General features: G+C 40.5%; 1 protein-coding gene across 7 annotated transcripts in view; it reads left to right on the forward strand.

Moving 5' to 3' along the window:
- LOC113019603 (uncharacterized) overlaps positions 1-23093 on the forward strand; it is a 57433-nt gene that overhangs the window by 2682 nt on the left and 31658 nt on the right. For 2 of the 7 annotated variants that reach the window (XM_080298984.1, XM_080298987.1), the window contains 2 exons: positions 13712-13814; positions 14262-19713. The exons of 2 other annotated variants lie outside the window; for them this stretch is intronic. In XM_080298984.1, coding sequence (XP_080155110.1) covers positions 13797-13814; positions 14262-15674 — 1431 coding nt within the window. In that variant the 5' untranslated portion in view covers positions 13712-13796 and the 3' untranslated portion in view covers positions 15675-19713. Of the gene's footprint in view, positions 1-144; positions 237-13680; positions 13815-14261; positions 19714-23093 lie in introns of those variants that run through there. 3 more of the 7 variants (XM_080298985.1, XM_080298983.1, XM_080298986.1) reach the window with 3 other exon arrangements.

Here is a 23093-nt window from a genome sequence, read left to right on the forward strand (position 1 = left end):
ATTGATATGAAACTGATCACTTGACCAATATTACGTTACTTGCTCTTCAAGTTAATCAACAAATGGTGAAATGAAAAGCCGAACAACAACAATGCTGTTTCTTTAGAGAGTCTTAGCTTATGTGTGTTTATTTCATATTTTCAGTTCTTACCCTCCACGGCTAAATAAATCGGTTTCAGTAATGCACTGATATACAAGAATGGACATAAGGAGCTTCTTTCAAAGAAAAAACTCAGGTAGATGTTATTTTATATATTATGCTTTGTATGTTGTTCAGTATATCTATGCAAAACAAGAGGACTTTCAATACACAGCAGTATATTCACAGTTGAAACCAGATATTTACATACACTTTATGGAAAACACAAGAACATTTTTTTTACTGTACAACATCAATTTAGAGTAAACTTGTTTTGTTTTAGATAAATAAATATTGAAATATCTTTTGAATTAGTTAAATGTCAAAATAAAGAGAGACAGAGCTGTCTATTTTTTATCACTTTCATCAAATTTAGGAGTACATATACACTAAGTTTATTGTTAATTAATAAGAAAACTCCAGACGATTCCATTCTGCGCTGAAGAAGCTTCTGATAGGTTAGTAGAGTCCATGTGAGTAAATTGGTGGAACAGCTGTGGATGCATATAAGACAAAACACAGAGCCTGTTTCTTTGAAATGGAAAATTAAGAGATGTCAACCAAAACACCAGGAAAAGGATTGTGGAGCTCCATAAGTGTGGCTCAATTTTGAATACAATTTGGTGCCATTTAAAATTAAGAAATACAGATAGTTTCTCTATTTACTCTTAAAGTTAACAAATATGTTTTTTATATTTATCAATCTAAAAAAATAAACATTTACCGTATTTCCCGGACTATAAAAGCGCACCTGAATATTAGCCGCACAAGCTAAAATCAGGGGAAAATCCTGTTTTGTACATACATTAGCCGCACCTGACTAAAAGCCGCAGGTGTTTCAATGTTGACTTATCATATGTAAGAGAATATGCACAAAGCGAAATGTCAGGAAAGAGATGGCTGTTTGGAGACACACCCCTTTTATTAATATTTTGAAAAACAAGTTATGGGTACATATTTGCATAACTTTTTAGGTATATGTGCAAGTAGCAGTAATTACAAGTACGAAACATGTACTGTGCTTCATGAATGAGTAACAAATGTAGTACATAACAATAACCTACAGCACACCAGAAAAATAGATTCGGACTACCTTTTAGGCTCAGGTGCAGTGACACGGCTTTAACAAGAAGAAAAGTCAGTCATTCACCACCATATTCCTGCGCACTAAAACCACCAAAGTCCTCTTCTCCAGTGTCAGATACGAACAGGCTCAGGATGGCTACGTCATCCACTCTCAGCTTCTTTCCTTCGTTGTCACTTTGAAAACCAAAGAAATCCTCGTTGTCAGTGTCGGAGTTGAACACCCTCAGAAAGGCCGTGGTGTCCTCCTCTCCATCATGCAGCAGTCCAGCCCTTCGACATCCGTTGGTGATCATGGATGTTTTCACACTTTTCCACGCTGTCAGATTCCACCGGTGGAATTGAGCATAACTTGCTTTTCGCAAGTTTATCGCCGCTCGTCATCCACGACTCCCGCTGAACGCGTAGCGTTAATTTGAAGTTTGTTTTTCGTGCTACTTGTACAGCACGGCCAGCCTGGCGGATGGACACGTGACCAACATACCACTCTTGAACCCCGATACTGTGTGTCTGATCACATGCCCTTCCGCCAGGCAATGTAGTGCCGTACAACAGCGGAACAAACAAAACAAATTGTCTTACGATATGATAAAAATCATGGACAATCCATAGAAAAGCCGCACCTGACTAAAAGCCGCAGGGTTCAAAGCTTGTGCAAAAAGTAGCGGCTTATAGCCCGACAATTACGGTAGTCTGATTTGATGTGTATCTTTACCAAGTGTATCTGTTTTGATCTGAAGAGTATGTAAATATCTGGTTTCAACTGTATATTTGATGATTGTCAGCACAAAGAGGGAGAGAGAGGAGAATGAGGACAGAACAGTAAGGGAACAAGAGCAGGTGAGAAACACATGTTAGTCAAATGGTTGTTTACCAAAATCCGTATCATAGGTACTTGTGTATCTCGTACCTAGTGTTTCTTTTCAGGTTTGTTATTTTTCAAGTTATATATTTATTAAGTTATGCAGGCTTATGAAGGCTAAATAATTATATAAACTTTTCTGAATGTAAATAGTGTACTTTTGGTAGAATTAAAAAACTAAGTGTAGTGCGGGTCTATGATGATTTTTAGTGCTACTATCATCTAGTTCTGGTTCTGTCTTGGTTAAGTCCTAAGTGGTCCTGATTTTGAACTGTTGTAGTCCTGTTTTAATTCCGGATCAGTTCTGGGTCTGGTTGAATTGGGGTTTAGTCCTCGTGTCTTGATGCAGCCCCAACTTTGTTCTGCCTTGCTGATTAATTAAAACACTAGTTTAAGGTGTCCTGCATATGTGATATATATTTTTTCCTATATGAAGTCATTCTTCTTTGAACAAAATTCATAATAAAGCCCATTTCAGTCATTTCTACCCTCACTTAATTTCCTTTTGCTGCTCAGCTCTCACACAGTGGCTCAGTTATGCTCCAATTAATCTTTCAGTAATGTCTACCCCCCCCCCCCCCCCCCAAAAAAAAAAAAAAGAAGAAGAAAAAAAAGAATCCCACATCCATCCTTTAGGGCTAAGCCCCGGGTGTTTCAGATGTCTGCTTCCGCCTCTGGTGTGGACTATGAAGTAGGGCAGTGGAGTAAAGACCCAGAGTACTTACCGCCACTGTCCTACCCCGATATCTTCACGTATCTTGTTAACCCTGACCCTAACCCTCACGTTCGGATTTCGGAGTGCCCTACGTGTAACGTTGGTAACCAGTCTGGATTTGTTTGATTCATTTCATAGGCAGGCTTCCCTACAGTTGTGCGAAAGAGTTAGCAAATCGTTACATAGCACGTATGTCTCCACAGTCACTCAATTCTATGTTTGTTTGCAATTTCTATAACCTCCAAGAACCCCAACAATAATATTATTAAGCTATAAAGAGTGATATGAACATACAGAACTTGCTGGAGTTAAAATGTCTGGAGCACACCAACAGATATCTGGAGATGGAAGAAAACTGGATATCAAGCCGTCGCATGGCTGCTATCCAGGCTAGACGCCTTCGTTTTGTAAGGTCCGCCATATAAGATAAGATAAGATAAGATAACCTTTTATTAGTCCCACACGTGGGAAATTTGTTTTGTCACAGCAGGAAGTGGACAGTGCAAAAGTTATGAGGCAAAAATTAGGATACAATAAGAATAAATACAGTACACAACTGTACAGAATAGAATAAAATAAAATACTATATACAGTAGAATAAAATAAAATAAATATACAATAAGATAAAAATAGAATACAAATACAAATGCTATATACAACTGAGTAAAAGTACAACGATGACAGAAAGGATTATTGCACTTAGTATTATTGCATATGTATGGATGTGTGTGTTTGATCAGTTAAAGTCTTTGTTGTGGAGCCTGACAGCAGTGGGGAGGAAAGACCTGCGAAATCTCTCCGTCCCACATCGTGGGTGCCGCAGTCTCCCACTGAAGGAGCTGCTCAGTGCTGTCACAGTCTGCTGCATGGGGTGGGAGATGTTGTCCAACAGTGATCACAGCTTAGCCACCATTCTCCTGTCACTCACCACCTCCACTGGGTCCAGAGGGCATCCTAGAACAGAGCTGGCCCTTCGGATCACCCTGTTCAGTCTCTTCCTGTCCCCAGCAGAGATGCTGCCGCCCAAGCAGACCACACCATAAAAGATAGCAGAAGCCACAACAGAGTCATAGAAGGTCTTCAGGAGTGGGCCCTCCACTCCAAACGACCTGAGTCTCCGCAGCAGGTACAGCCTGCTCTGCCCTTTCCTGTAGAGGGCATCTGAGTTATGAGTCCAGTCCAGTCTATTGTTCAGATGAACACCAAGGTACCTGTAGCTGTCCACAGCCTCAATGTCCATACCTTGGATGTTCAGTGGTTGCAGTGGAGAATGCTTGTGCCTGCGGAAGTCTACCACCAGTTCCTTGGTTTTACTGGCGTTGATCTGGAGGTAGTTCAGCTGGCACCAGTCCACAAAGTCTTGGGTCAGACCTCTGTACTCCTTGTCGTCCCCATCAGTGATGAGGCCGACTATTGCAGAGTCATCAGAGAACTTCTGCAGGAAGCACTGGGTGGAATTGTGGGAGAAGTCTGCAGTGTAGATGGTGAAGAGGAACGGAGCCAGAACCGTTCCCTGTGGGGCCCCCGTACTGCAGACAACCCTGTCCGACACACAGCCCTGAGTCCTCACATACTGTGGTCGGTCGGTGAGGTAGTCCAGGATCCAGGTAGTGAGGTGATGGTCCACTCCAGAGTTCACCAGCTTGTCCTTTAGAACCGAGGGAAGAATGGTGTTGAAGGCACTGGAGAAATCAAAGAACATGATTCTCACAGTGCTTCCAGCGGTCTCCAGGTGAGCGAGGGAACGATCTAGGAGGTGAATGACGGCATCATCCGCTCCAATGCCAGGCTGGTAGGCAAACTGAAGTGGGTCCAGTGATGAGCTTATTAGGCGCCGAAGCTGAGCCAGGACCAACCGCTCTAGGGTCTTCATCAGGTGGGATGTCAGAGCCACCGGCCTGTAGCTGTTGAGGTCCTTGGGGCGTGAAGTCTTTGGCACTGGTACAACACAGGAGGTTTTCCAGAGCTGTGGGACTCTTCCCAACCTCAGGCTCAGGTTGAAGAGGTGCTCCATCACCCCACACAGTTGGTCCGCGCAGGACCTGACGACCCTCAAGCTGATGCCATCTGGACCCGCTGCCTTCTTGCCATTAATCCTCCTCAGTTCCCTCCTAACCTGGGTGGTTGAGAGAGACAGGCTGGAGCCTTGCGTTGAGTGTGTATTGGATGCTGCATTTGGGGGTGGGGGGGAGTGAGCAGGGTGAATAGAGGAGGTGTGAAGTGTCTGAGGTGGAACAGCAGCAGTGGGGGTGGGTGAGTCTGCAGCCGATGTTGCAGACTGCCTCATGGCTGAATCAAATCTGTTGAAGAAATGATTCAGTTCATTTGCCCATCTCACATCCCTCCCAGCTCCCTCATGATGCTTCCAGGTTGGGAAAGAATAAAAAAGACAAACCCTTTTTAAGCTTATTCCACAGCCGGCAACACGGCAAGTACGAACCATGGCTGTTGTGTGTGCCTTCGCTCCTTTTTCGCTTGTGCTTTGTTTGGACCCGGAAAATGGCGCATCAGGCCAAAATACTTTCCACGCCCACGCCCGTGACATCACGCTCCAAAGCCCTATGGCGGTGACAACTCTTCCACAGTAGCAGGTAGGATTTTTCTTTTTTTGTTGACGGCTAGTTTTACCTTTCCATACGGATGGTCTGTTTATGTTTTGATCAAGAGCCTTTTTTGGGCAGCTGAAGAGGAGAAGTCCATCTTATGGCCAACCTCTGACTGTTTCTTGGTCATATTACCCAGCAAAACCCAGTATCCAAGTTCATCTGTAACAGTCCTTGTGCCACAGATCCGCACTGTTGCTTCTACATTAAACAGAAGAGCAGTGACATGGCTGCAGGTCTCCGCAACTCCGGCCATACAGGTGCAGTGGACGGCTTCAACCTTCCCTGTGATGCTCACAATGACCCATGGTCACAGGTCATTAATCAATGTATAAAACTAAAATAAAATGTATTTTTAGTGACACAGGATAAAAGAATGGAAGTAAGATGTATAATTAGAATTATTTATAATAAATATGAACAAATTATTGCAATTTCTTTAACTGTAGTAGTGCCATTTGTGGGAGCATTTCAAGTTTCCATATATTAATACAACCGTTATAGCCCAAATTTTAATAATCTGTATGCATATGTATCCATAAGGTCCATAGTAACTACATAAATTGGAAAACTTGTAGTGCAATAAACTACAAAAAAATTTAAAATCTGTTTGATTTGTTTTTTTTACATATCTTTTTAGTTAAAATACAATTAAGAGGTGTATCTCTCGAAATTGTAAATAGAAAAGTTTCCAACCACAAGAAATTTATTTTGAGTGTATTTATAATTGTATTTTTGAGATACACTATTTTTTATATACTACAGGAAAAATGGAAATAAATAGTTTATTTTGATGCATTATAATATTTACAACAGTGTAATTTAAGTTCTAAGCATCCCAGAAACAATACGGAAAAGCACAAAGTCAAACATCATCATCATCATCATTTATTTATATAGCACTTTAAAAACACACCTAGTAGACCAAAGTGTTGTACAATACTAATATGCACATGACTTTTATGAACATCAACATAGGCTTATAAGGCCCACAAAAATGACGTCACTTCCGGTTTCGGGCAGGTAATGGCGGACATGCAATAATTTGCACTGATGTATATGCCAACGTAAGAAGTGTTATGAACATCGGCAAAGCGTGTTTCTGGAATATTATCTTTTTGTTGCTGCAAGTGCTTCTTATGCAAATTTTTCTAAAGCTATACAGGGAGTGCAGAATTATTAGGCAAATGAGTATTTTGTCCACATCATGCTCTTCATGCATGTTGTCTTACTCCAAGCTGTATAGGCTCGAAAGCCTACTACCAATTAAGCATATTAGGTGATGTGCATCTCTGTAATGAGAAGGGGTGTGGTCTAATGACATCAACACCCTATATCAGGTGTGCATAATTATTAGGCAACGTCCTTTCCTTTGGCAAAATGGGTCAAAAGAAGGACTTGAAAGGCTCAGAAAAGTCAAAAATAGTGAGATATCTTGCAGAGGGATGCAGCAGTCTCAAAATTGCAAAGCTTCTGAAGCGTGATCATCGAACAATCAAGCGGTTCATTCAAAATAGTCAACAGGGTCGCAAGAAGCGTGTGGAAAAACCAAGGCGCAAAATAACTGCCCATGAACTGAGAAAAGTCAAGCGTGCAGCCGCCAAGATGCCACTTGCCACCAGTTTGGCCATATTGCAGAGCTGCAACATCACTGGAGTGCCCAAAAGCACAAGGTGTGCAATACTCAGAGACATGGCCAAGGTAAGAAAGGCTGAAAGACGACCACCACTGAACAACACACACAAGCTGAAACGTCAAGACTGGGCCAAGAAATATCTCAAGACTTATTTTTCTAAGGTTTTATGGACTGATGAAATGAGAGTGAGTCTTGATGGGCCAGATGGATGGGCCCGTGGCTGGATTGGTAAAGGGCAGAGAGCTCCAGTCCGACTCAGCAAGGTGGAGGTGGAGTACTGGTTTGGGCTGGTATCATCAAAGATGAGCTTGTGGGGCCTTTTCGGGTTGAGGATGGAGTCAAGCTCAACTCCCAGTCCTACTGCCAGTTTCTGGAAGACACCTTCTTCAAGCAGTGGTACAGGAAGAAGTCTGCATCCTTCAAGAAAAACACGATTTTCATGCAGGACAATGCTCCATCACACGCGTCCAAGTACTCCACAGTGTGGCTGGCATAAAGGAAGAAAAACTAATGACATGGCCTCCTTGTTCACCTGATCTGAACCCCATTGAGAACCTGTGGTCCATCATCAAATGTGAGATTTACAAGGAGGGAAAACGGTACACCTCTCTGAACAGTGTCTGGGAGGCTGTGGTTGCTGCTGCACGCAATGTTGATGGTGAACAGATCAAAACACTGACAGAATCCATGGATGGCAGGCTTTTGAGTGTCCTTGCAAAGAAAGGTGGCTATATTGGTCGCTGATTTGTTTTTGTTTTGTTTTTGAATGTCAGAAATGTATATTTGTGAATGTGGAGATGTTATATTGGTTTCACTGGTTAAAAAAAAAATTGAAATGGGTATATATTTGTTTTTTGTTAAGTTGCCTAATAATTATGCACAGTAATAGTCACCTGCACACACAGATATCCCCCTAAAATAGCTAAAACTAAAAACTACTTCTAAAAACATTCAGCTTTGATATTAATGAGTTTTTTGGGTTCATTGAGAACATGGTGGTTGTTCAATAATAATATTATTCCTCAAAAATACAACTTTCCTAATAATTCTGCACTCCCTGTATGTGGAAGGAAACCGTGACCTAGGACAAGCTAATGGCATAAGATGTAAGTACAACTCCTCCGGTTTCACATGCCAAAAAAATAATTTTTGGTTCCAGTTCTACAGGGATTTAAAAATAGTTAGGTAAAACGGAGTGCCTTCTCCGACCGGTTGTAAAGGGTTAATTATATATTTTATGTAATAATTTATAAAATTTGGGTTAAAAACAATAGAAGACAAATGGCACTAGACACTTTTCTATTGTCCACACGATAGTGCTGGGCGATATGACGATATCTAACGACTTGTGCGCGCTGACTCCACTGACAAGGTACGAAAAAATGTCAGGCTACATCAATAGCAGTAGGTCTTCAGGGATTCTACGTCACGGCTGTATTTCATGCGGGTCCACATTTCCAACGCAATCAGTCTCTATACAGTCTCTGCTATTTTGAGCTACTTTTAAGCATCTTTCTTGTAGTCGTCGTTACAACACAGTGTGTTTGTTTTGATTCATTTCCCCGGAAGATGGCGCAGCGTTCCCAGCGTTCCCAGCGTTCCGTGATGTCAACTCCAAAGCCCTATAGAGAGAGTAGTGGAAGCCTACTGCGAAGGATGCGAAAGGGCTACATTTGCTTGCTTGTTCAATTATTTCCATCATGCTTTGACTGCGGCTGTAACCAGACCTATTCCAGCAGGATTTGTAAAAAGTGTTTTGCCAGACACACAAAGCCGGACAACTTTTGTTCTGAGTCTAAGAAGATTAGAGAGAAAATGATCGGACTTCTCGTGTGGCTAGGTGCTGTTGAGGTTCACTTTCTCTTGACTTCACCGATTCTTTTGATATCCCAGCTGGAGAAGAAGGGTCAGATGAGGCTGAAGTATGTTTCTTCAAAGCTTTATTACCACTGATCCCACTACATGCAGTCACAGCAAACACCAAGTGGTTCTGAGAAGTACTTCTCATACACACACCTTTATAGGCTGTATTCCAATTCAGGGTCTGCAGCCTTGGAGGATGCGGGCCATGCGGGAATCATCCTCAAAGACCGAAAGTGAGATGCTTGTGTAATGGGACAGTCTTGCCTCCATGGCGCTGCTCAGGTTGCCTAGCAACCATGTCACTAACCGCTGAAACGTTTCATACAGCATTGTTTGAAATGGAAGGGAAACAGTTTTTGTTCATCTGTTTATTTTTTTATGAGCTTTGTTTGATTTGTTGAGTATCTGAGGCTGAGACCGCGGGACTGTAAAAACATGATTGTTGGGCTTCATTTCTGTACTGAACAGTCATTTTAAGATTAGCTAGTAAATAACAATTAGCTAATGTTGTTCATGAGACTAAAGTCATTTCATGTTGGTGATGTAAATATTATACTGCCAATATTACAGTTATTATTATATTAATCATTATTAGTTATTACAGCATTGAACTTGAACTCTGTGTCAAATACTGAGCTTCAGTAAAGATTCAAGTTGCATTTATTTATGTCCTATCACCTTAAATCTTCACTCAAAGACAAGTATCTTTGACAGTGTATTAGGGCTGCCACAAACGATTATTTTGATAGTCGACTAGTCACAGATTATTTTTGCGATTAGTCAACTAATCAGATCATCATCCATTGAACGTAAAACATACAGCTTATTGCACCAGCAGCATCTGCTCTTATATAATTATCATTAGCTTACAGCTTTAAGTGTTTAAGGTATGTGCTAACTAAAAATAAAGACAAAATGATAGTTTATTAAATTTTAATGAAATTTGCAGATTGTTTCAGTGAAGTTTAATAAACTCCTTGCTATCTAAAATATAACAGGACACCGGAGTAAATTCTCCAGCATCTCACACTTCTGATGATCAGCTGTCTGCTTGAAGTTTATTCAGCTGTGTAAGAACTATAACTTTAATCTCAGCCAAACCGATTTACTCAGGAACAAATAAAACACTGAAAAAAGCCAAACAATAACATTTTTAAGTTATCTAAGTGACTCATATATCATGTTTAACCTGAGTAGCGAAAGACGGCGGTGGGTTTGAAAACGATTTGCCGGGAGTCCAGTGCTCTCATGGCTCTAGCGAGCCTTGCCCCCGTCTAGCTGTCGAGCTAGTGGTTAACAGACGTCTCCGAAAACGTCGGAGCGCTTTTGAAAATATGTGGTGTCTTGATAAACTGAGCAGATATTTGAGGTTTACACAGCTACATTCTTGCCTGAAAACATGTTAAATGTTTATTTTGTGACCCAGAAAGAATAATAAGAGTAATATTAAAGCTAACTAGCTGCCGCCATTGTTGGAAACTGAGCTGGGCTCAGTGTTGCCAACTCCTCAGTAAGGAAAATCGCTATTGGTTGTCCAAAAAAGTCATTAGAAGTCGCTAAATGATGTCATCGCCTAATTTGCATAATTGGTCATGCTAATCTAATTGTAACCTATGTTGTTGGAGAGAGAAATAACATCATGGAAGAGACATAAAGTGAGTAAAAACGTCCTAAATGCAGTTAGTTTATTTAGAACTACAAATTAAATTTCTTTTAGCAATTATTGTTTTTTTTAATGTCACAATTCCAACCCTGCTCCTTTGCCCGGGCTTGGACCGGCAAAAGTGACCCGAAATAGACACTCTGGTGGAGTTACTTTGTGTGTGTGTTTATAAGTAGTTTTAAACCTTGTGATTCACAAAACAGCATAAGAGTAAAAGAAGAACTGACTGCGTTACAGCACCCGCTGCTTGTTGAGAGTAGCGCTTTCACGTCTTTTTTTTAAGGGGTCTGAAAACTCGCTAAATATAGCGACCAAGTTGCTAAGTTGGCAACACTGGCTGGGCTGCGCTATGAATTCTGACTGGGACGGAGCTACTTCTTCTTCGGGGTTTAACGGCAGCTGGCATCCTTGTACATGCAGTGCTGCCATCTTCTGTTTCAGTCCGTTATTACACTCTTAAATCCTGCTACTTATTCCTGCGTCTTTTGGGATCTTACAAAGCTTCAAACGACGCGTCGACTATTAAATCAGTCGTCGACGATTTTGATAGTCGACGTAATCGTGACTAGTCGACTAATCGTGGCAGCCCTACAGTGTATATATATAGATGTATCGGAATCGGAATCGTGTTTATTGGCCAAGTATATGTGCAGACACATACAGGGAATTTGGTTCCAGTAGATGGTGGCTCTCAAGCACAGCAATGTAAAACAAACACACACACACGTGTCTATATATACACATACATACACAAAGCTGTGTAAACCAACTATAAATAACGAACCTAAACTTATATACATAAAATACAGAAATGAATGAGGTGGAATGAATACTACAAAATGTACATAAGGTGCAGTTGCAGTCTGGCAGTGGGAGCAGTGTGACAAGTCAACTGTTAAGAAGGGAGATGGCGAGGAGAAAGAAACTGTTCCTGTGTCGGGTGGTCCTGGTCTGCAGGCTTCTGTACCGTCTGCCAGAGGGCAGCAGATCAAAAAGTCTGTGTCCAGGGTGTGAGGGGTCTGTGATGATTTTCCCTGCCCGTTTCCTGGTTCTTGAGAGGTACAGATCCTGGATGGAGGGCAGGGGGGTGCCGATGATCCTTTCTGCTGCCCGTACAGTCCGCTGCAGTCTGCTCCTGTCCTGTTTAGTGGCTGCTCCATACCAGACTGTGATGGAGGAGCACAGGACAGACTTAATGACCGCAGTGTAGAACTGGATCAGCAGCTCCTGTGGAAGAATGTATCATATATAAGATACAAATATTGTTATTTCATTTTGTTGGCATTACTAAATTTGGCTCAGTTCTTACATATATTTGTAACAATATATGTAGATTAATGTTGTTCGTGTGTAATTTACGTTGAGTAGGCTAACCACGTTATTACATTAATGCATGTAAGGTGAACTAGCAAACACCGTCATAGTTACATGGCTTTCTTCTTGTCTGATGGCAGATACTCCCTTCACCCTGGCCAAAAAGGCTAAAATGACCAAAGAAAAAATGGAAAACGGCTAAACATGAGAGGTTTTTGGACCAAGTTTGTGTTTTTTCCATTGTTTAAGCATTGCTTCCAGCCAAGAGTGATACCATATATGCCCTATGGCTGCAGAAAAGGCTAACATTGTTATCTTTTTACCAAAAAAACAGCTGAACATGAGAGGGTTTTGGACCAATTTTGTGTTCTCCATTCTTTAAGCACCAGTTTGAGTACCGTTTAAGCACTGTCACCGTTTCAGAAGTACCAGTTTGGTACTGGTATCGGATAGGGCTGCACGATTTTGCATGAAATGAGAATCATGATTTTTTTCCCTTAGAATTGAGATCACGATTCTCTCACGATAAATATTTATTGCACTTATTAACTGCACATCAACTTCATAACAGTTGAGACTGAACATAAAAACAATAAATAAACATAAAAACAACAAATGTCTCACATTTGTTGTTGCTGCAAAATGTTGTACTGCTTGAAATTCCGTCTCCACCGTTGCTCGACACTGCGTGTATAGAGCAGGTAGTGCAACAATAGAAAAATAGTTGCGGGACAGCACTGTGTAGCGTTTGTCTAGGGTGTTGATCATTTCCCTAAATCCCTCGTTTTGCACAGTGTTGATGGGAGCCATATCTTTGGTCAGGTGATAAGTAATGGCCTCTGTAATTTCTTTGTGCCTGCGGGAGTTCGATGGGTATAGGGAAGTGCTGTATAAGGTTCCCGTTATTGATGTTTGGGTGGTTGACCGGGATGGATTTTCTCCTGTCACTTTCTCGTCTTCCCTGACGTGCTCTCCGTTGTTTTTTCCCTACTAATTTTAGCATCACACGGCACAGCTTCTGTATCACGTGGTATAAGGCTCCGCCCTTGTCATTTGTTGAGCAGGAAGAGTGAGCGCTTGTTTTCATGCAGATTACGTCCCGGATCAAAATGCGGTACTTTTTTTTTTCTTTTTTTTAAAATCGTTGTCATTTGGAAATGAGATCGCACAAAAGTATGAATCAAGATCGCGATTTTCTAATGATTAATCATGCAGCCCTAGTATCGGATAAAACCTTAACGATACCCATCCCTACATACAACCACCCTTTACCTTCCCATATGGAAAAGAAATAGTAAAAAATTATATGATTTACTCATGAAAGCGGCCACTTTCTCATTACTTTCATATATTGTTTTAGTAAGTATCCAAAACATAGAAGTTTCATTATATAATTTTCAAGGGGTCTTATATCTGTTTTCACTCTTGTATGCTTTTCATACAAGTTTCACACAAGACGGATACAAACTTTATAAGATTTATATATATCCTTTCCATGTGGGTTGTCTGGGTGGAGTAGGTGGAATCTAATGAGGTGCTTCAGGTGGTACTGCTACCATTGAGTGTGAGCCGGACTTGTGGATCTATAGAAGTCCATATATACAGGGTGTAGCATCCACTGGGTAAAGGTAGTGATATGCAGGGGGGTCAGTGGCTTTTTCCCCTTTCAGGTTCTTGTGACAACTGATGACTTTCTTGTTGTAGCTGCTTCTCAGTTTCCACATTGAAGTTTCATAGGTATTGTTGTCACTGAGGAGTTTAGTCATGTTTATTTGCTCTGCTTTTTTTTAAATTTTTATCAGGGATAAAATACATATACTTTTTGTGTCCCAGCTGAGTAACAGGAGAAGAGTCTGGTGGAGCAACAGAGGAACAATTTCAGCCATTTGGACTCAGCTCAGCCACTACAGAGGAAAAAATGACTTCAACACAGAAGGTGAGAAAAATATCACAGTTACACTGTTATTGAAACTGCACAGCTTGTTGGTTTTTAAAAACATGTTAACAGCAGCTTTATCTTTTCCATCCCGGGCTCCTCCATATATACACAGAATCTACATTCACAAACAAAAAACTCAGATGTTACAAGAAGATACAAACATAATTTTTATCGGCACACATTGAAACAACAATATCAAAAATTGAACTCAATTTTTTATGAGTAAAATATTTTCTCCACTTATCAATATTTCTTCAATATGTATTTTTCATTACGACTGTCATTGTAGCACATCATTGAAATGTGATACTATGACCAGAAGGTGGTGGAAACACACCTACAATGTGTTTGTTGACATGTTTGATTCCGCTAATAGAGGGAGTTACAGTTTGTTCCACGACTGCATTTCACTCACTGCCTCTGTTTGTATCTCTGTCACTGCAGGACCAACATGGAGCGAGAAGTCAGCGCTCTCAGGAGGCCGACAAACCTCACAGAAGAAAGGGAGAGAAAACCTGCAGCTGTGATGAGTGTGGGAAGGATTTTACCCGGGGTCGAGATTTAAAAAGACACCAACTCATCCACAGTGGATTTAAACCTTACAGCTGCGACTTGTGTGGAAAGTCTTTTACCCAGGCTGGAAGCTTAAAAACACACCAACTCATCCACAGTGGATTTAAACCTTACAGCTGCGACTTGTGTGGAAAGTCTTTTACCCGGGCTGGACACTTAAAAACACACCAACTCATCCACAGTGGAGTTAAAGCGTACAGCTGTGACTTGTGTGGAAAGTCTTTTACAGAGTCTGGACACTTAAAAACACACCAACTCATCCACAGTGGATTTAAACCTTACAGCTGCGACTTGTGTGGAAAGTCTTTTACCCTGGCTGGAAGCTTAAAAAAACACCAACTCATCCACAGTGGAGTTAAACCTTACAGCTGCGACATCTGTGGAAAGTCTTTTACCCAGGCTGGAAGCTTAAAAACACACCAAATCATCCACAGTGGATTTAAACCTTACAGCTGCGACTTGTGTGGAAAGTCTTTCACCCGGGCTGGACACTTAAAAACACACCAACTCATCCACAGTGGATTTAAACCTTACAGCTGCGACTTGTGTGGAAAGTCTTTTACCCGGGCTGTACACTTAAAAACACACCAACTCATCCACAGTGGAGTTAAAGCGTACAGCTGTGACTTGTGTGGAAAGTCTTTTACAGAGTCTGGACACTTAAAAACACACCAACTCATCCACAGTGGATTTAAACCTTACAGCTGCGACTTGTGTGGAAAGTCTTTTACCCTGGCTGGAAGCTTAAAAAAACACCAACTCATCCACAGTGGAGTTAAACCTTACAGCTGCGACTTGTGTGGAAAGTCTTTTACCCAGGCTGGAAGCTTAAAAACACACCAAATCATCCACAGTGGATTTAAACCTTACGGCTGCGACTTGTGTGGAAAGTCTTTCACCCGGGCTGGACACTTAAAAACACACCAACTCATCCACAGTGGATTTAAACCTTACAGCTGTGATGACTGCGGGAAGGATTTTACCCGGGGTCGAGATTTAAGAAGACACCAACTTGTCCACAGTGGAGTTAAACCTTACAGCTGTGACTTGTGTGGAAAGTCTTTTACCCAGGCTGGAAACTTAAAAAGACACCAACTCGTGCACAGTGGATTTAAACCTTACAGCTGCGACTTGTGTGGAAAGTCTTTTACCCAGGGTCGAGATTTAAGAAGACACCAACTCGTCCACAATGGAGTTAAACCTTACAGCTGTGAGTTGTGTGGAAAGTCTTTTACGTATCGTGTGGGCTCAAAAAAAACACCAACTCATCCACATTGTAGTTAAAGCACACTACTGTGAGTTGTGTGGTAAAGCTTTTGCTCAAAGTCGAAACTTACAGAACTATCTAGTTACCCACTCTGGAATTAAGGCGTACAGCTGCAACTTTTGTGGAAAAAGTTTCAGTGAAAAACACTACCGAAATAGTCACCTACGGATTCACACTGGAAATGGTGTTTACTGCTGTGATCAGTGTGGGAAACTGTTTCCAACAGATGCACAGTTACAACAACACATGTTTAGCCACACTGAGGAGAGACCTTATAAATGTGACCTGTGTGAGAAGACTTTTAAATCTCCACATCAGCTGAAAAAACACCAACAGATCCACACCAGAAAGTAACTCTACAAGTGCAGTTACTGTGAGGATGTATTTACCTTTTTATCCTGTATTTTTAACCTGATTGTTTGGAACAAGTTTGATCAGTAAACTTATGGAGTTATACTGAATGAACTGTTTGGGAAAATGAAGACTCATTTTCTCTCAGTAAGCTGAGTGTTATAATGTAAACAGTAAAAGTAATTGGACGTTGGCAGAGATGCTCTTTATTTCAGGCGACATTCAGGATAAAAATAAACAAAGCAGAGCAACATAGATGGATCCAGTTCTCAGCCCTGTCGTCGCTGTGGTGGTGGGAAAGAGTTTCTTTGTAAGCTTTGTGGAAAAGCTTCCAATCATCAACTGGACCTAAATCCACATCAACGCAGCCACACTGGAGACAAATGAACTACTGCAACGAATGTGGGAGAGGCTTCCACACACCAAGTACATTAAAAATACATGAACTCTTTCACAGTGTGGTCAAAAAGCACATCTGTGACTAGTGTGGGTCATCCTTCACCACTGGACGTGAGCTCAATGAAAAAGGATAAGGGAATCCACACAGGAGAGACACCATACAAATGCAGACAATGTGACAAAAGATAAGATAAGATAACCTTTATTAGTCCCACACGTGGGAAATTTGTTTTGTCACAGCAGGAAGTGGACAGTGCAAAAGTTATGACGCAAAAATTAGAATACAAAAAGACTAAATACAGTACACAGCTGTACAGAATAGAATAAAATAATATACTAAATACAGTAGAATAAAAAGCTTCTCACAATCAGGTCATCGTAACAAACATGAATGTACACACATGGAAGTGAACTTCAGCTGTGACCAGTGTGACAAGAGTTTCAGGAATCTCAGTTCATACTCCAAACACAAACGATCCCACGCTGTAAATAAACTGTTTCACTGTTACCAATGTGCAAAAACCTTCACTTCATTATCTGCTCTGTGCAAACATCAGCCTGATCATGCAGGACTGAAATCACTGGATCACAATGAATCTGAAGAGAGAGAAAGATCCTCTTCTGGTTTCAGGGTCAGACTTAAAAACCTTGAGATCAGGCTCCACAGAGTTCAGATGGAATCTCCTGTAAAGAGTGTCAGCTGATGTCACACTTGGATCTGATGAGGTAGCTCTGATTTCTGGACCTGGGGTCCGTTCTTCGTACGTCGCTTACATCCAAGACCAAATCATCGCTCTAACCGTGAGCTCGCTAATCCGGTTCTCCGAACACACCTGCTGTTGACGATTAGTACAGCTGGATGAAATGATGTGAGATAACTGGGTGTCGTAAAAGGGGCTACGCATCGATAGTAGAAACATTGATCGGCAACCCTCTGATTGGTCGGCGAAATGTCGAAGGAGCACGCACGGTATTTTTTGGCAGCAGAGAAAGAACTCTTGAGTGAGGGATTTTAGGAGTTTCAGAGTTTAATCAGTTGTAGCCACAGCTGCCCTGGGGCAGACTGACAGAAGCCAGGCTGCCATATCGTGCCATCGGCCCCTCTGGCCAACACCAGTAGGCGGTAGGGTAGATTTATTATATTACACTATATTATCCAATATTATATTACATTATATTATATTTTGTTATATTATATCCTCTTTCACATTAGAGCCACAACAGGACCCACTAGAACATGGGAACAAGTAAAAGTGAAATATAAGAATATTCCACAGAATGGTAATATTTATCACTTATATTGCTTTTTGTCTCTTGGAAATCTGTGATGTCTTTTTGTATCGCTGCCTGGTTTGGTAACCTGACGGTGAAGAACAAGAATCGATTGGGACTTCTGGTAAAAACCGCTAGCAAAATTTCAGGGCGCTGGCAAGATGGACTTTTGGCCATTTACAATAGAAACGTGCTTAGAAAGGCTCATTCTATTATTAATTGTGTGAACCATCCACTTCACAGTGAGTTTGAGTTGTTGCCTTCCGGCCGCCGTTTTAGAGTACCTCCGAGGAGGACTAAAAGACTCCAGGTCTCTTTTATCCCTACTGCGTCTTGTCTCCTTAATGGCAAATAATTGTCCTTGAATTTTCTATCATTATTATTGTTATTATTGTTTTATAGTATTGTTCTGTTGTTCTTATCCTCCTGCTGCTAAACTAATTTCCCCTTGTGGGACAATAAAGAAAAATTGAATTGAATTGAATTGAAATAATCTGTTTATTTGTTCATAACAGCAACCAAGAAAAGGGCAGAGCAAAAAAAAGACAGGTGGTGGTCCTGCACCCCCACGTCAACAAGTTGGTTAAGTAAATAATACCCTCACGGGAAAATCGATATCTCTCAATGAGCACACTGTCGCGCTGAGCTAAAGGATCCTGTCTATTCCGCAATATACGCTGGATTCTGAAAACTCTCCTTATCAATCTTGCACCTTCCGCAATGGGTGGCTCGCGTATACGGACAGGACATGGCTGCGACAGACTTCCCAAATCCACCTTCGCTTTTATAGCCGTGGTCTCTCATCTTGATTACACGAAGTAATTTACAATTACTACTCTGAAATATGAATTGCATCTGTAATAATCACATACATGTAATAGAATGTTAATAGTACATTTCCCTTTTTTTAGGAAATGACCTGTATGTATCTGTGTGACATCAATACAAGGATCAAGTGCTGCATTATCTTTAGTTACATTGATGTTATTTATTTATGGTGAAACAGTGGTGGAATATCGCTGTTGCTTTCGTATAAATGAAGCGGACATACCTGCGTGGCTGCGATCTAATCCTGTTTACATAAAGTAAACCTGCTCCAGAGCAGGTTTACGCTCATGGCTCTGTTGCTATGACAGCAAGTCCCGGATGAGCTTCGGGGAACCGAACGATCCAGGATCACGCGAAATCGTCAACAATCAAATCCAGCTAACTTACTTAGCGAGGTACGAAGAACGGACCCCTGCAGTGAAAAATCCTGAATGTTACATTTAGGAAGCTGCATGTATAGATATGTATATCAAGTTTATGTTTTTTTCCTTTGAGGGATTTTAATTCTCTAAAATGTTATCCCAGTTACATTTTAACCTTTGTTCCCTTAGGACACAGTAGTGTTTAGTAGTTGTACTATTAAAGTTATAGGAATGTCTTTTCTTTCTTTTTTTTTAACCAAACTGGTATTCTATCAAAAATCAAATATGGATATGTAAATCATTTATTTTATTTGAACTTTTTTAGTTTTCCAAAATTAACTTATTTTTTATGTATTCATTGCATGTTTCACCTCAGTTAAATTTCAATCCTTCATTCATATTTAAACTCTTGATGTGGGCTGTATTTCCATGTAATACCTTTTTTTTCCAGAAGATGGAGCAGTGATGCTGTGTAACCTTTATTTAATTAGGGAAAGAACACAATATTCACAGTGGCAGCAAAGAACTGTTAAAAGTTAAAAACAGCAGCACACATCAGAACCATTTTAAAGATTACAGGTGACTACTTTTAGTTAATTCAAATCCTATTAAACTTCTGTTTTTGGCTCCTCCTTTCACTTTAGTGTATTTACTGTATCCTTGAAGTCCACGTTGTTTTTTTTAATGAATTCATTTTGATCCACATGTTCTGCAGCTGTTTGCCTTTTGATTTGAAGTTTGCATTATGAAATCCTGATACTGTTAAAGCATCAGTTATACTTGATGAACTCTGTGTAAAGTTTATTAAACAGTTTGGTGTGAAAAATAAAGAAATGGTCTCACAGCAAGTAGTTTGAGCCATGATTTCCAATTCAAACTAATTTAAATGTTTTTAGTGGTACATGTGGAGGTTTATCAGAGGAGGAGACTTGGCTGCTCTCGGCATGGTTCCTGCAGCTCATTAAAAACTCTGAAATGATCTTCAAGGAAAAGATGATTAATTTTTCTTAAAAACAAGGTGTGGGAATGAAGTTTTAACATGAGTGTGTTTAAGATGCATTGTGAATAGCATCTCACACGTTCCAATAAAGCAGATGTTCCTGCATTGCAACAGTAGTTTGCAGATGTGTTCATCCCCCGACCATCTTCAAGACTCTCATGCAGCACCAATTTGAAACGCAGCCTGGAAAGTGCGTTCATGGCCCTACAGGTTGCCTAAGCACAAGAGACAAATTGTGCAAAAGGAATTGGCTGAAATGGTGAAAATGCTGTTATCATAGGATGAAACTAGGATTTGTTCCTCAGTGTTTGGTCTCCTATGCTTACCTTTTCTCCAGATGATTTGTCGCAGTTGAGAGGGGCCGGTTGTCTTTAAGGTGCTTCCAGGTAATTAAGAAGTGAGTGCAGGGTTTGTACCATTCATCACACTTCTGTTAGGTTTGTTTGAAGACTCGGGCATTTTTCAGCACCTCCTGTAGCGATAGCTGCGTCCTCACACTGCATATGCTGTTTGCCACCTGGATGATGTTGTCATTCATAGTGATACCACGGTGGAGCATGTGCAGTGGGTGGTCACAGTCCCTAAAGTGTGTGGTTGGATGGAGGGACGTACAGTATTTGGGTACAATTTGGGAGCTGGGTATGTGCATCCACACATGGATAAAACAGCAGCCATCGCATCCTGCCTGTGTCCCAACGCAAAAAAGAAGATCCTGATAATAATGAATTACAATATTCCCGACAAGAAGAAATAAATGCATGAACGAGTTTTTCAGCATCACTCTGGGACAGGATATTTCTGATTTTCAAGATATTGCAGCAATGGAAGAAAGCAGTCATAAATATTTGCTTAATATTTCCATTAAAGGAGAAATCCTGGTCAAAATGACTCTAAGATTCCATATAGTGTTACTGGAGGCCAAGGTATTGCATCCAGAAAAGGATAAAATCCGTAGCTGTTGATAAAATTGGCACAGAGCTTCCCCCATGCATTACCAAAGATTCACATCAAACTCATTCTTGATTGCTTTAATGAACATTTTTTTATTGTCACAGTTTGATACTGATGATTTCTTGTGAACACTCCTTTAGTTTAAACCCAGTGACAGTATCAAGTTATTATGTTTGTTTTCATGTAAGTATCTACACTTATATTATCTATCTATACTTCGTCTGCATCCCTCGAGGCCCCATTTGAAGGCTGATTATGTCCCAACATAGGCCAGAATTCATAGCGCAGTGGTGGCTGTGGCTTTTTTTTTCAACAAAGAAAAAACCCCAGCAGATGGCTGAAGCGTGGTGGCCAAAGAATAAACTTTTAAAAGCAAGTATAAAATTTTAGATCACTTATATATCTGCAAAGAACGTTATAACATTACTGTTGGCTACATGTCCACAAAGTTATGTATAGGGGTGGGTTTTTAATTATCGATTTATCGATTAAAATCGGTTCTAGCTTGGATAATGTGATATCGATTCATTAAAATCCTGAATTGATTTTTTAATACAAATTTATTTTGACCAAAATGCCAGAATTTCAGGTTAAACCTCAGAAAATTTCAACAAATAACAACAGCCAAACAGCTGAAATAGTAAATGAGAGCAGGAACACGATTCTGCACAAAGACGTAAACACAAAGCGTGGATCCACCGACGGATCAGAATCAGCGAGATGTCGCCTTTCTCTCACGACAGCACGGACACGGTCGGGGCTGAAAGCCGACAGCTCGCTGATCCGTGCTTTGAGTTCCCGCCCTTTTTCCACTAGATTCTGAAGCTGCAGGTTTTGTCTCTCTCCAAACAATATTGACTAAACCAGCAGCTAAAGAAGATCCAACCCTTCACATAAACATCGTCATGAACTTTTGCTGTTTTACTTCCACAACAATAAAATCACACTTCATGCACAGCTCTCTCCCTCTCTCTCTCTTTCTGTCTATGTGTACTTCAAGAACAGTTTCCCGTCAAAAAAAATCTGTTTTCTGCATTATTCGCTTGTTTATTACTCACAAGTCTACTGTTGTTTACAGTGCTGTCGGCCGCTGTTTTTTCCCTTTTACCTAATTCTGAAAAGAAAGTCTCATTTCTGCTGTTCAATAGGCTACTGAACAAATTCAAACTTTTTAAAATTATGCGAAATTTCAAAACACTTAGCTGTGTCTCTAATAAAACCTCTGTAACTTTGCTCTGCTTCACTTCAGCAGCATCAGCTGAGGTTCATATGTTGATTAATGGTTTTCTTTCATTTTTGATGTACTGCAGAATATTTTTATAAAATCCCAGGCCAGGAAAATCAACTTTGTGTTTTTCTGTGTTTTATCCTCAGCTACTTCGACACAAAGGCATCTGCTGTGATGCTCACACCTTTGATAGAGTCTAGCAAGTGTCAGCTTTTTTTATAGATATAAAAATATGGAAATGTATTGATGCAGGACCTGAATGATGATATATGGAATGTGGAATATCTGTCCATGCAGACAATATTGATTTGTAACTTAAAATTTGTTATTTTAACTAATAATCTTGTCAGCATAAAGTTCTTTATTTGGAGCACAGATCTACAAGAAAGATAAGTTACTGAAACGTGCTTGTGCTTAAATTCCATATCAATCTTTGGCAACATTGTGAGTAATGTTAAACTTAAAGATCATCTCTGCCTCCTGATCTGTTTCCTGCTGCCTGCCACTGAAGGCAGTGGGGAGAGGTAACAATTAGGCAGTGCATTTACCGTGGCATATAATGTCATCTTTTCTCATTACAGTCCACTTTGACCAGCAGGTTTGTGACAGTTGGCTTAACATACCGAGCCAAGGAATCTAAATATACATTTGGCATCTCAGTGGGGCTACCAAAAGTCATCACCTCAGTCTTTTTATCATTGAATTTTAAAAAGTTAAGAGACATCCAAGCCTTAATGTCATCAAGACACTGAAGTAATGGTTGTATGGAATATGTGCCTTTTTTATGTAGGAAGGAAGGTCATTCATTGACTGTCAACTCTCTTTTCAAGAATTTTGGAAAGAAAAGGTAGTTAGAAGAAAGGCCTGTAATTTGCACAACTAAAGAGTTTATTATATTACTCCTTCTGGGTCACAGAACAAACAATTATTATATTTTCAGGCGACAAAGTAGCTGTGTAAGCTTCAAATATCTGCTCGATTTGTCAAGATATCACATATTTGCAAAAGTGCTTCGACATTTTTAGAGATGTCTGTTACCCACCAG

The sequence above is a fragment of the Astatotilapia calliptera genome, chromosome 3 (assembly GCF_964374335.1).
Source record: "Astatotilapia calliptera chromosome 3, fAstCal68.1, whole genome shotgun sequence".
Classification (NCBI taxonomy): Eukaryota; Metazoa; Chordata; class Actinopteri; order Cichliformes; family Cichlidae; genus Astatotilapia; species Astatotilapia calliptera.